This window comes from Schistocerca gregaria, chromosome X, assembly GCF_023897955.1.
Source record: "Schistocerca gregaria isolate iqSchGreg1 chromosome X, iqSchGreg1.2, whole genome shotgun sequence".
Classification (NCBI taxonomy): domain Eukaryota; kingdom Metazoa; phylum Arthropoda; class Insecta; order Orthoptera; family Acrididae; genus Schistocerca; species Schistocerca gregaria.
In genome coordinates, this window is record NC_064931.1 from 150,394,084 (window position 1) to 150,409,222 (window position 15,139).

A 15,139-nucleotide genomic window follows, 5' to 3' on the forward strand; every position below is an offset into this window, starting at 1 on the left:
TGTGACAGTAAATAGAAATATATAGCAAATCAGTTGGCCCACCATTCATTCTGATATGTGATGATTAAAATTTGAAAGGAGAAGGATGATCTGTAATGGGTACATCATCATTCTTCTGTAAAAATTGTGGATGAACTGAAAATCTGTCACATTGGTTCAAAATTTGCTATATATTGGTTTAGTCACTGAATAAGCAAAGATTAGTGATCAGAAATACCCAAGGGTGGGAGGATCAGGCGAAGACAAGGGCATATGTTTCTCATAAATGAAGTTGAGCTGAACACATGAAAATGAAGGGGGAAATTTCCTCAGACTGGACCATTGACTGAGGTGATAGGAGCATTGTCTTGAAAATAACTGTGTCTAATTCATTTGCTTTTCACTGTATCTTGAACCTGAAGTCTGTGTACTTATTGCCTTTTTGCTCCCTAGCCCAGCAGTGGAAGATATCTGAAGACTTTTAGCCAATGGTTTATGTGCTTTAGTTTGTGACAACCTCTGTGATCTAACAGTGATAAAACAAAGCAGTGAATGCAACACTGTTGCACAACATTACCTTACCCATAGAAATTTAGGAAATACACACATATCGATATCTTGTGTGTTTTGTGAAGTGTAACCATGGGCTTAATGACATGTTCACCGGTGAAAGGATTTCCATGCATACATGACAAATCTAAGTGATTTGATATTTCAGTGTCAGAACAAGAGAGAGTCATCAGGTTTACTGGGTGATTCTAACACTATTGCAGACTCCTTTTATTTTTCTCCCTCTATTCCTCATCTTTGTTGAGGATTGGAGTTCATTTCTGTTGACCAGCACGTAATCACAAGTGATTGTATTACATTCCCACTCGGTGAAGGTCAGATTTTGATATTTGAGATTGTCACACATTTCTTGTCTGTGGCAGTCATATGATGGTGTGACATTAGTAACAGTCACCGTGCAGTGTGTCATTCTTTACTGATGTGATACATATTGCCGAGATTCTGAGATAGATAAACCTGCACCACCCCCATGACACTGTTTCAGAAGTATGTTACTTATCCCTCACATTTTTGTATGAAACAGCAAGTTTGTGCGTTACACAGTGTTTTGTTTAAGTAAGCTTATGTGATGGTGATGTTTTTCCACACTCTGTTCTAAAATTCACACGATCCCTCTGATGTACTCCTTTTTTCATTTCTGGGATTGTTGTATTTATTGATATGTTTGAGCTATGTTATCTGTGATGGGGAGTGTATATGTTTTAATAGTAAGTGGGAAGACACAGTTAAGATCTTTGTTATTATTTTTTATTAATGGTGGTCAATTTACCGTGAGTGGGTAGGTGTATAATAATGAGGGTAAGGACCTGGCAGAGTGTGTGTGTGTGTGTGTGTGTGTGTGTGTGTGTGTGTGTGTGTGTGTGTGGGGGGGGGGGGGGGGGTCCTATTTTCAACACTTGTATCCAGTGACATACTTGAGAATCCTTTCTGCAATACAGTGAGTGAGGCAATACTGTACTTAGCCAAATGCAAGCAGCATCTCAGAAACGAGGCTTGTTTACCCATCATACGATGGATAAAGTATAAAGTGGCCCAACCTCTCAGAGATTTGCTGGGAGTAGTACTTATCCAAAGTAATTTGAATGGAATTAAGTTTAACCTGTTGAACACTTAAAACTATTGTTACTTTGTGAACACTGACTGCCCTGAGAATTCGTTATATCAGTCAAAATATTTCAAGTGAAACTAGGGCAACAGGAGTCACAAAGACTTTTAGACTGTACCACAACTCATGCGCTAGTCGTACTGCAGTCATTCCATATCATATGATTTTCATTCGAAACATTTTTTTTATTTTAATTTTAATTAATTTTTTTTTTTCAGTGTGATATAATGTTTTCACTCCAAGAAAGTTACATTTTAGCTTGATAGAGTATCACACTTGATTTAAAGGATATAAATTTGACAAAGACCAATCTACATGTTCAAGACACTGATTTGTATCGTCTCTGGTACAGGTTAGACAGAGTATTTTATGAGATTACTTTTTTAAGATTGTAAACAATATGATTTACCTATACAGAGTTATTTCCAGCACAAGTGATCTGTACAAAGTGCGAACTGTAGTTGTTGTCACCATTGCAGAAAATCTTTCTTCTGCAGCGTCTCCTACGTCTGTCAGTGTTGTTCGAGAAACAAAATAGGGCATGGCTGTCTAGAATACAGGCAGCTGTAATAAGAACTACTTGCAGGTAGGCTGTGAATGGCTGAATCACAGGCAAGTCTCGCTATGAAGAAGCCCCCAATAATGTGGCAAACAAGAATACAAATTTACAACACGTAATGGAACAAAAAGGTGTAAATAACTGTCAGATTAATATATGCATATAAGGAACACACACCACATCTTCCTCATTTGTAGTAGTGTAGGCTCACTGGCTGGATACCATCACACATCCACAAAGAAAATTGATTTAGAAATGAAGAGCGAAAGTACTGAACATAAGTTTTATTTTAATATCATAAATGTATACATACTGTTTTTAATTATCACTCAGATGATTCTGAGTCATTGTCACTCAATTGCTTGATTCTCTCTCTCTCTCTCTCTCTCTCTCTCTCTCTCTCTTTCTCTTTCTCTTTCTCTTTCTCTTTGTAGAGAGCATTGTCCTCTGTGCCATCAGACACATGAGAAACACAGAATTTTTTAAATTCTTGATAGACAGTTTTATATGGTATGCATTTCCAAGATTGGTCAATCCACACTCACCCGTGAGTTCAGCTTGCACGCTTAAAATGCCATGTAGGCTTTAATTGCCTATCTTCTTTCATTAGCCATTGCATGGACATATTTTGAAGTTTGTCTTTAAATGGTTTGTTTAAACAAACATCTAGTGACTGTAGAATTGACATGATCCCTCCTGGAAGTACAGCCAAGCCAGCTCTACCTTCTACTAATTTTCTCTTTGCAGCCAGAGTAGTGTGACCTGCATATGAATCTAGTACAAGCTTGTTCGGCAAACCTAGCAAGGCGACAGAAAGACACTGCCATACAAGTTTAATTCACCCTAATACCAAGTCCTCTGTGGACCAGCCACTTATATTAGCAGGCAAAATAATGCTTTTTGGAAATACCTCAGACTTAGGTAATGTCTTGCATTCCAAAACAGTGGCCATCGGCTCATCAAGCAAGCATGCAGACATGCACTGCTTTTCACCACCTACAGACAATATTCCGACATCTTTATTCCCCTTTGCTTCTACTGCGTAGTTTATTGACATATCAGAATACAATTGAGTTTGGTCTGCATTACCTGTCAGTCCAAGAAGATAATTATTTTTGGTGTGCTTTGTGATTATGAAATGCTGAAATCGAAAACATTTTTCCTCGTAGTTTTCTGTGCAATTGAAGTACGCCTGTGAAGAAAAATTCCCAATGTTTCATGATGTGGCTAACCCACTTGCAGCTTTGTTTCATATTTATCATTTTCTGCTGTCTGACAACTTTGTGTGCTTTCACGTGGATAATTTCTGTACGGAAGGTTAAACACTTCTTTCACTGCTCCCCAACAAAATCATTCAGCACAACATCTAATATATAATAGTGGCCATGTTTTTATCTGGAAAATGTCTTTCTGTTCTTGAAACAAGTTAAAAAGTTGTTCTTTATGCTGTCCTCGTCATCTCATGTTACTCTTGTTGATTCCGTATTGCTGACCTGCAGCATGAATCAATGTTTTCTCAGTGAGAGAAATAACTTCTCTTGGTAAAATAAAACCTGACACTTCACAAAAGTGCTAAAGTAGACTGAAACAAAGGGGAAAATTGGACTGTACCTGTGTACAAACATTATAGTGAGCTTGTAGTGAGCACTGCTCTCATTGGCCTAGGGGTTCATGGAAAAACATAAATGAAGTTAGAGGAGGGAAGAGAGAGTGTTGCAGTGGGAAAGTTCACCCTTTGCGTACAGTGAGGATAACACACTTCGATTCGTATGGATCACCTGCAATGGTAGAAATGTCTCACAGAAGCAACAAAGTATTGTAAAAGCTTGCTTGTGATGACACGTATATACAAATGTGAAATTAGATTATGACAGTGAAACACTTATTGTTACATAATGAATATTGACGGCATTGAGAAATGGCTCCACGTGCATAGACATGTGCTGATAGCTTCTGAATAGAGCTCAAGCTTTCGAAATCTAGAACTTCTTACCTTTCTTACCAGCTTTTGCAAGTTTCTTAAAAATGTCCTTTTTGATGGTGTCTATAAAAAGAGATTAATTTTATTGCTATGAATATTAGAAAAAATAAGCTAAACTCCTCCCCAACAGGCCATGAAGGCCCAATGGTACCGACCAGCTGCCATGTCATCCTCAGCCTATAGGCGTCACTGGATGTGGATATGGAAGGGCATGTGGTTAGCATACCGCTCTCCCGGCTGTACATCAGTTTCTGAGACTGGAGCCGCTACTTCTCAATCAAGTAGCTCCTCAGTTTTTCTCACAAGGGCTGATTGCACCCAGCTTGCCAACAGCACTCGGTAGACCAGATGGTCAAACATCCAAGTGCTAGACCAGCCCGATGGCGCTTAACTTTGGTGGTCTGATGGGAACCGGTGTTACCACTGCAGCAAGGCAGTTGGCATTAGAAAAAAATGCTAAATTCAAAAATTGGAATAGTAGATTTGAATGTCACCCATGATAAAAAAAAAATAAACAACATTCAGTACCAAACCCAGAACACCAACACAACAGCTTCTGTGACAAAATAACTACTGATGGCAGCTCCTAGCAGCATTTTTCAGAACTTCCTCAGGTCTTGCCCCTGAATATTAAGCCGCACACACATTTCTGCACCACAAAAATCAGAAAAAAAGGTCAGCTTGTATTTGGGTACATACAGTACTCATATTTGTGTGGATCATTGTTCAGTTTCATATCTGCAATTAGGTTTTCCATGGGACTAATGGCGTCTTTGTGAAATTGCCTTGTAAATGTCTGCTAATAAAAGAAAGTAAAAAAAAAAAGTTTAATGAACTGGTTTTTGTTATCATTGAATCGTGTGGCTCTTTGAAGGAAAGAGCACTCTTTACCTATACAGGTAACACAAATCCAGTGTATGTGAGAAGTCTTGGGGGTTATTCATAGTGCTTCCTCAACTTTTCTGTGTACAATTTCCCATTTTCTGATTATGCTAAAGTTTAGGATCATTGGTTACTGTTATTTTCTCTCATTAGACATTTAAGACATACTGCTAAAATATATTTATGGTATATTGTGCAATACTGTACACAACCTGGTGGGCACAGGAGTAATGAAAGACTGAAGCTCTATGAAATCCATTTGTCTTCAAGGCATTTCTAGTGTTCCATTATGTGCATGCAATAGGCAACCATCGAAGAAACCTTTTTCTCATACAAAGTCAAGGATGATGGTGATTGTGTGACAAGTTACTAGGTAGTTGAGGATTGAGAGAATCAAACTGACAGTGTGACCAAGAAGGATTGTCAGAGAAAAGGCTTTGAAACCACATGGTTTGTTTCCGCTTGAATGTGTAAGACTTGCAACAAATTTTATTGTTACAGTACATTTTAATTGTGCGTGTGTGCACTTCATTGTTTCCTTCCTTTTATTGGGGTTTATTGCCTCTTGCAGTGAGATTACTACAGATGGTATACTCCCTTAGTTTAAAGGTGGTCATTGGATGCCAGCTACCCCACAATAGCCCATTTATGAAGTTTGAAATACCAATATGAAGTGAAGAACTGGGCATATACCACTGTCCCCTGTGTATTCCTCGTGGGTTCAAGGGAGCTACATATACAGCCAATACAGTCCTTAAGAGATTAAATTGTGTTTTCTAGCTTCTTTGTGTTTTTCAGCCATATCCCCAATGTCCCTGCCTATATAGTTGTGTGATAGCCATCTTCTTTAACATCATATTTTGGTATTAATATTTTATGATATTTCTGAATTAACACTTTCCTGATCCCACATTAACTAATGCAAAATGCAGATATATTTGTGGGTTGAATTTTCAGTATAATGCAAAGTCCAGAAATTATAGTACACACAAATGATGCTACAAATGCAAAGTAATGTTTCTTTGAAGATCATATTCTGTTTTTCTTTTTTTTTTGAAGTCTTTTTGCCCATATAGTATTCACTTGCCCACCATTTCTTTATTTCTCAGATTTAGTACCAGAGGCTCAAGTTGTTCACCTTCTGTTTCTGGAAGTGTGTGTATTGGGTGTGTCATTGAAAAAAAAAAAAAAATATTCTGATAGCTTCACATTTAACTTTATTTTCATTTCCAGTGAAAGAGTCTTGAAATCTCTGTGGAAAAAAATGAAAATGTAAGCTTATAATTGCTATGTACTGATTGTTGGAAGCTAAGTTTGTGTGTAAAATATTTTATTATGAAAATACATCTATAACATGATATTTACATCAGTTCCAGTTCCAGAATCACTTTGACTCATGAAAGACCTTTAATTCCAGGTTGTTGAGTTTGGCGCCTTTACTAAAAGCTATAAAGTTGAGATCTACCTTTTGAACCTACAGTTTGCCAAAGATTTTGACTTTCACTTCATTTTGACGCACAAATTCAGCAAATCAGATACAGTGGGTAAGCATCTTCATTGTAAACTATATTGTTATTGCTCTTTCACATACTTCTGAAGAAATTATAATCCAATAAACAGGCAACACCAATCACTTGCATAATTTAGCTTTGTGTTGAGCACTTTGTTGATTTTATGTACATATTTCTGCAACTGAACCAAAGAATTTCTGCACTTTATGAATTGAGTTTTTGCTTCACTGTGTTCACTTTAATTAATTTCTCTTAGTTATTTGTGTTGTATCACTGCAGTTGTTGTGAGATACATTTACTACTTTTATAGTTTTAGATTGAATTAGTTTGTGAAAGTCATCATTATTGCCCTTGACCATTCAAACCATTTATTCATAAAATTTTCTATTGCAGTTTTGGCCATGTAGCCATTTGAAGTGGAATACAGGAAAATTCGATGCTTTAGAAAAGTCAAAATAAAAAAAGTGCTATACTCAACTTGGAAATCGCTTAACACCCGATATTGCGCTACTACAGAATAGTTGCATGTAAAAGCTCAATGCTCTCTGCTTCTTTGCCCATATCTCCTGGGGTGTGAATTGTGCTACTGTTCTATGTATTTCCTGGGCTTTGGTCTCATCCTGACTGGACTGTGGTTGCCAGGTTCATGGCTCAGCTCGACACAGTCCATCATTGTGGAGCTCAACTGGCCATTGGCTCCTTCCAGACTAGTCCCGTAGACAGTCTCCTAGCTGAAGCTGGGATCTTATGTCTTCTGTTTTGATGGTATCAACTCTTGATCGCCTATGCAATTGTCATTTGACAGTTCCCTGATCATCCATGTCCTCCTTTTTTTTTCCCTCCGTATGAGGTTATCAACGTCAGGTGGGAATTGTGGTTAGAATGTGCCTTTCTGCCCTCCCCAGAGGATCTCCACCTCTCCTCCATGAAATGTGCTCCCCATATGTTCTTGCCCCCTCCTTGGTGTTTGGTGCCCAAGCGATGAATTCGGACCGATCTATTTCAAGGCCCTGAAAGTCTGTAGCCCTTGTTAGTTCTTCAGGAGTTTTGGGCTGCTACCATCTGTAACACTGATGGTTCTAAAGACATGGATATGCTTTTGCATCCCCTGCCATTAAGGAACACCATTTGTTGCCAGGAACATGTAGTGTTTTTACAGCACTTCACTTTATTAAATGATTGCTGGGTTGTCTTTCTCTGTGTCTCAAGTCATGCGAATATCCCAGGGAATGAACTTGTTAACGATGTGGGTGGAGGAAGAATTACTCATCCCTATTCAGTTTGTTGATCCAATGTGCCAATTTGAAGGTGCGTACAAGAGCTCTGCTCACTCAAGAGGTGGGAGAACATCTGTCTGGCTACTGTGCCCTCTAATTAAATCCACGTTATCAAGAAGCTTACTACTGCTAATTCTCTTCCTTCCATTCCTTACAGAAAGAGTCCACTGCCCTATTTCGCCTCCACATTGGCCATACCAGGTTAGCTCTTGGGCTTATTTTGCGTAATGAGCCACCACCAAATAGTAGTTGTGGAGCCTAATAGACAGTAGCTAATATTCTTTTGGAATGGCCCCAGCTTCTCGCCCTCCATGCGTAGCTCTCCAAATTCTTTGCTTCACATACTGGTAAATGATCCACTGACGGCTGAACTGGTTCTCCCTGAGATTGGTTTTTATTTTCAGGTACAAGGTTTGAAGCTGCTTTCGGGGCAGGGGGGTTTGTGTTGGAGTCTGTCTGGCTGCATGCTGGATCTGGGGCCCCCAATGCTATCTCCTTGACAAGCTCACTCTTTCATCCCTTTCGTACTCTGTTTTCAATGCTTTTAGATGCGGTTTGTCTTCTTTTCTGCCACACCTTATTTTCTATTTTAGGGATAACACTCTGTTGAATAGTGGGTTCTCTTTCAACGAATTGACTATACTGAAGCAGTGATTGGACGTGTTTGAGTAGGACTGCTCCCGTTGCATGCAGAGCCATGGTGCCACTCACCTGCTGCCTTATCTATTTCTCTCCTCTTGTTTTTATTAGTGATGGTCCAACTGATGTCCATCACATTCTTAGCCTTCTCACTTTCACTGTTCTGAATCTGGCTGCTAGAAGACATTCTGTAAATGTCTTCGTCTTCCATCAGGCTGTCAGGATTTGGATCCAGGGTGGGGCTCTTCCTGCCATTGGATGAGCCTTGGGAGACCTCTAGTTTACTCTGACCTCCATTGTGGCCCAATCTGTACACTTCTCCATAAATTCTTTCTCAGGTCTGTAATCAGTATTGCCTTCAGTGCCTTGGTCTTAACACTCCTCTGTACTTTCATCATCAGAACACATACTTTGTGGACATCACTAATTCCGAATGAACTACTCTGGGATCGAGGTACTGATGAGATTACTGCTTAGTGCCTTAACTTACATTTGGCCAACCAACCAATGTTGCACTAGTGGATTTTGTGAATAAATTGCATAGGCTACAATGGTCTCTTTCAAAATGGTGTATACAACTCCAAATCCCAGCAATAAAAAATTAATCAGAATTACATTGTGTGCTATTTGGATGTGGAACATACACAACATTTAGTAATTTAGCCAATCACCTCCAAATATGGAAAATACCAGGGGAGCAGAGGTACCAGTTTCAGAATGGTCTAGTAGTGATAGAACTCGCGGGTGGAGACTGTTTCACTTTGTGACTTGTGCATAGACTGGGCTATGGCATGCAGTGTGTCTGAACCTGCCAGCTATCACCAGATAATGAATCACAAACCATACCTTTATTATAGATCCCTGAGCAAAAGGCTAATGAAGGTGTTAGTCACTCAGCTGTGTTGTGCCTTAACATCATATATAAGGCACTGTCCATTGTTTATAAGAGACTATCAGTTGCCATCAATCACTTCTTAAGTTAATACTAGGGCCATTGATCATACAAGTCAATACTAATGAGGTATCATATACAAAAGGATGGTTGCAGAGTTCAGTACGAGTAACTACTTAAAAGCTTGTCTTGAATAGTAACAGAAAATTGATCATTCAAAAAGATTTCACCATTTTTTTTATTTTATTTTTATAAGGTTGCAAGAAATTGCCTGGGATCTCCAGAGAATGTTTCTTGTTTCTTGCAAGCTTGCAAGCTATCTCCAGACAATGTTTCTTGTAGAAACATTGAATGCTCATCAAGCTGTACACTTCAGGATGAAAAATCACCTGGTAATTTGAAGACAGTCCCAAAAATTTGTACCACACTGAATTTTGGTACTCTCATTATTTGGAGTAGTATTTTCAACAAAAACTGTTATATGGGAACACAAAAAGAAATACAGGTGTCTAAAAATGAGATTGCCAGGAACTGCAGAATGACAAAGCAGAAATAGCAAGAGTAGAAATGCAAAGCTGTAGAAGCATGCATGAAGTCAGATGTTGCATATAGGAAAATTAAAGAAAGCTTTGGAGACAAGAGAAGTGGTTGTGTGTGTGTCAAATGCTCAGATCACAAGCCAATACTAAACAGAAAAGGGAAGGCTGAAAGCTGGAAGGAATATATAGAAGGGCTATAAAAAGGAAACCAATTTGAAGACAATATTATGGAAAAGGAAGAGGAAATAGATGAAGATGAGGTGGTCCTTATGGTAATTTGAGAAGAGTTTGACAGGAAACTGAAAGACCTAACTGGAGACAAGGCCCCCGGAGTAGATGAGATTTCATCAGAAGTACTGAGATCCTTGGGAGAACCAACTATGGCAGAACTATTTGACTTTGTATGTAATACTCTCTGACACCAAGAAAAATGTAACAGTGCCAATTCGAAAGAAGGTAGGCATTGAAAAATATGAATATTATCAAACCATCAGTTTAAAAATTCATAGCTGCAAAATAATGACAGAAATTAATTGCTGAAGAGTGGGAAGACTGGTAAGTGCTGACCTCGCAGAGGGGTTGGTTTGGATTCCATTTTTTGTAGAGATGTAGAGAGAGTTTTTAACAGTGTCCACTGGAATACATTCAGTGAATTTCTGAAGGTAGTAGAGATAAAATACAAGGTGACTTGCTATCTATATAGCTTGTGCAGAAACCTGACTGTAGGTACAAGAACTGAAGGGCATGAAAGGGAAGCAACAGGGTGAGAAGGAAGTGTGACAGGGTTGTAGCCTTTCTCAGATGTCCCCTGTCAAATTCTTCTCGCGTTATCATATCTACCGCGTCATATTTATCTTTCCTCCTTTCCTCTTCCTTTTCATAATATTGCCTTCAAGTTTGTTTCCTTTATATAGCCCAACTATATATACCTATCACCTTTCAGCCTCCCCTTCTCTGTTACTGGCTTGTCATCTGAGTTGTTGAAATAGAACAGACAGTGAATGTTAATGTATGGTGATGACATTATAATCCTGTCAGAAACAGCAAACAACTTGGGAGATCAGTTGAAGAGAACGTTTTTTTTTGTTTTTGTTTGAAAAGAGTATATAAGATGGATATCAACAAAAGTAAAACAAGGATGTTGTAATGTATCAATTTAACTTCGACAAATCAGAGGGAATTGGATTGGAGAATGAGAGATTAAAAGTAGATTAGTCGTGTTATTTGGCCAGCAAAGGAACATATGATGGTCAAATTAGAGATATATAAAATGCAGACTGACAGTAGCAAGAAAAGTATTATGAAAAAGAGAAATTTGTCAACAACAAATATAAATTTTAATGTTATGAAGTCTTTTCTGAAGTTGTGTCTCTGGAGTGTGGCCTTATAAAAAGTGAAATGGGGATGACATCAGTTCATTGGGGGGGGGGGGGGGGGGGGGGATGATAGTTACGAAATAAATTATATAGGAGAAGGTTTAGGGATGTCTCAGGACATAAGAATATATTGAAGAACAGTGTTTCTGTTGTTTGTGTGACTGGTGCAAACAATGTAGCACATAATGAAGCCAAAAATTGTGCTTTTTAGTTGTAAATAAGACAAAAAACAATGTTGTTTTGTTGATACCTCACAGACATGACCTGATATTTAATTCGCATGTTAGCAAAGAGATCCACAAAACCAACATTAAAATCAAATAACTATGTTCCACTTATGAGGAATACAATGTAATAGATATTAGTCAATTAGAGAAAACTCTGTACAGTGAACATGGTGAGCATCAGAATTACCATGAAAACAAATTTCTCTGTCAAGAGAGAAACAAGATTATAAATGAAATTCGTGAATGGAACAGTCTTGTTTCAAAAGACAGTCCTTCCATGCATGTTAATGTACCAATTTTTTTTAAATAGGGAAAACAGCATTAGGAGGCAAGGAAGGGTAGAAACAAGGTTAAGAGGAAACTGCAGCACACTAACTCATTCAGGTAACTGTGGTTTAGAACACCCAGTGGAAATAAATAAGAACTGCAATACTGGCTTCATAAAATCAACTGCAGTGTTTTGTGTATCAGTGAACATATGGGTGAAAGAGTCTGAAATAGACATGTTTGTTCCACTTGGATATTTGCTTGTAACAAGCTACTTGCTTGTAACAAGCATGTGACATGGCAGGTCTATTATTGTTCTGGGACAATTCCCCAGAAGCTAAATGTAATTTATGATGGCAGAAGAAGACAGCCAGAATGTTTCAATAAGTTCCCATACTCAGCTCGTACAGTACCGATAAATAAGTGTAAGAACATATTACAAACTTGGCTGAAATACAATGAATTCTATTCAGTTGAAGAATACCTTAAAACTAATCAGTGTAATGTATGTTTTTCCTGAGTAATACAGAAAATCTTTTATTTCTGAAATAAACTAGTTATTTCCTGTGTTATTTTCTGTATATGTAATTGATGATTGTATAAAAATTGACTCCACTTTAAACTTTGAAGCCAATTGTATGAAAAATACTGAAAGATGAATAGAAATATTCTATTCTATTCTGTTACATTCTGTTCTATTCTATGTCCCTGCATGGTGCCAGCTAGACTGACAGTGCTAATAATATTTTGAGGCAGGTGGACTGGTTGTGGTGGGAGTAGTGTCAGGTGGGATGGGTGGCTAGCAGCTCAGAGGGAGGCTAGTTTGCTGGCTAGGAATAGCAGGTGTAGTTGGAGTGGCTGGTGGTGGGAGGGTTGGGGGTGTGTGACGATATGGTACGGGAAATCTGTTGGGCTAGTTTTGGGGGTTATTGCCAGTCTGTGAAGGCCTTAGTGAGACCTTCAGCATACTATGCAGGGAAGTTCTTGTCACTACAGTTATGTCGTCCACAGGTGATTACGTTGTATGGGAGGGATTTTTAGGAGTCTACAGATTTCCCATGCCATACCCTCACACGCCTCCAAACCTCCCACCACCACCACCACCACCACCACCACCACCACCACCACCAAGAATCAGCTATCAAGGAGGGCCCCCCCTCATCACCCAGTATCACCCTGGACTGGAACAACTGAACCATATCCTTTGCCAGGGCTTTGATTCTCTCTTATCCTATCCTAAAATGAAGGACTACATACCGAAGATCCTCCCTACTACTCCTGAAGTGGTGTTCCATTGCCCACCGATCCTGCACAACATCCTAGTCCATCCCTACACCCTTCCCACTCCCAGCCTGTTACCAGATGGATTGTATTCCTGTGGCAGACCAAGGTGTAAAACCTGCACAATCCACCCATTCAGCACCTCTTCCAAACCTGTCACAGGCTTATCATACCCTATCAGAGGCTGGGCTACCTGTGAAAGCAGCCATGTCATGTACCAACTCTGCTGCAAACACTGCACAGCCTTTTATGTTGGTGTGTGACTACCAACAAGCTGTCCACCCAGATGAATGGCCACTGCCAAACTGTTGTCAGGAACAAAGTTGACCACCCAGTGGCACAATAGGCAGCTGAGCACAACATGTACAATTTGAATGGCTGCTTCACAACCCGAACCATCTGGATTCTTCCCTACACTACCAGCTTCTTTGAACTACGCAGATGGGAGTTACCCCGTACAACACATCCTCTGCTCCCGTAATCATCCTGGCTTCGATCTCAAGTAGCCCATTGTTCCTGCACCCTCCACCCACCAGTTTCCCCTTCCTCTGTCCTGTCACACCTTCCCAATTCATGTCCCCACATCACCTTCAGCATGTGCCACTTCCCACCAGCTGCTGAAACTATACTTGCCACCCCTCCCTCCCGCATTCTTAGCTGGCAAATTGGCCTCCCTCAGAGCTGCTAGGTGCCCACCCCCAGTTCCTCTCCAAGCCTCCTGCCTCCCTCTCCCCCTCCCTTTACCCACCCCACCCCATTTATACAAAGCTGTCACAAATTTTATCTTACCATTACTGACAGTTACAGACTTCTAAATTATCAGTTTTACTTTATTTTCTATTTTGTTGCAAATATAGAGTAAAATCTATGAAGATTGAACATATTTATGGAATTTGCACTTATTATAATAACTACTGCAAATTTACAGTAGTTATTGTAACAACTACTCTAAATTCCATATATTCATTCTTCATAAACCCTACTCAATATTTTCAACTAAATTAAATGTAGAGATTAATCAATAATTTAAAAGTCAGTAATGGTAAGATTAAATTTATAAGTGACAGCTTTATGTAAGTAATGTAATCCACAGAAAATATAACACCGCAGACTGTATGCAAACTCTTTGTGAAGTCATAGTGTAAAGTATCTTTGTCACGTATTTTCATTTTACTAAAGAAACAGTATGAGTGATGGTTTGCATGTGTGTGGTTTTCTGAATAACAGTACATGTAAGTAGACAGCCTCTATTTCTAATGTCAGCATGTAGAAAATGTCCCAAGACCTATTTTCTCTGATTGAAGTTTAACATAAAAAAGATGACTGCAGTGCAACGGAGGTTGAGCAACACAGACTTCAAACATCACATAAAATACTCATGTGAATATTTGCACTTGACAATGAGAATAAATTCTTGAAACACTTCATGCTAAGAATGATGGGAGTGCAAGAGTGGGAACAAACACGTGTATGGTGCAGTGTTTCATTATTTCAGTAATGAATTAATGATTTGTTAATGTTATGAAATTGTGAGTTATGAGGAGTGGAATGTACATGAACATTTTATTTTCACTTTATTTCAGCACACATTATTGAGTTCATGAAAAGGGCATTCAGAATTCCACCATCTACACCTGTGAAACTAATGGCCTGTTTGAATAGTCAAGACTATACTGAACTGAATGAAAACTCCACCGTTAATGAAGAAGGGTTGTATGTGAATCAGATTCTAGTGCTTGCCACAAAGTTTTCAGCCCAATACCCCCGAAAGAGGTAATGAATTACTTTTTATTTTATTACTGCTTACTGTTTAAGTTGAAGAGTGAGTGCTCAGAGAAAGTATGGTAACACTCATGAACTTTTTTCTGTCTTTGATCTACATTTTGGTGTGGAAGAAGGTTTGTTCAAGAAGATTCTATGGTCATATGTAACTAACATAGTTTTCTCTATTCAAATTGAGTTATTTTAAATGTACAGACATAATGAAATAATGTTAGTGCTGTAATGCCACTGGAAGTCAGGCTCTAAGGTTTAAAGCAACCTGGCAAAATGTG

The 15,139-nt window shown here is 38.8% G+C and overlaps 1 protein-coding gene across 6 annotated transcripts in view; it reads left to right on the forward strand.

Moving 5' to 3' along the window:
• LOC126298839 (ubiquitin carboxyl-terminal hydrolase 15-like) overlaps positions 1-15,139 on the forward strand; it is a 157,545-nt gene that overhangs the window by 36,992 nt on the left and 105,414 nt on the right. For all 6 annotated transcript variants that reach the window (XM_049990325.1, XM_049990322.1, XM_049990323.1 and 3 more), the window contains exons 4-5: positions 6,494-6,620; positions 14,669-14,858. In XM_049990325.1, the coding sequence (XP_049846282.1) occupies positions 6,494-6,620; positions 14,669-14,858 (317 nt within the window). The remainder of the gene's footprint in view (positions 1-6,493; positions 6,621-14,668; positions 14,859-15,139) is intronic.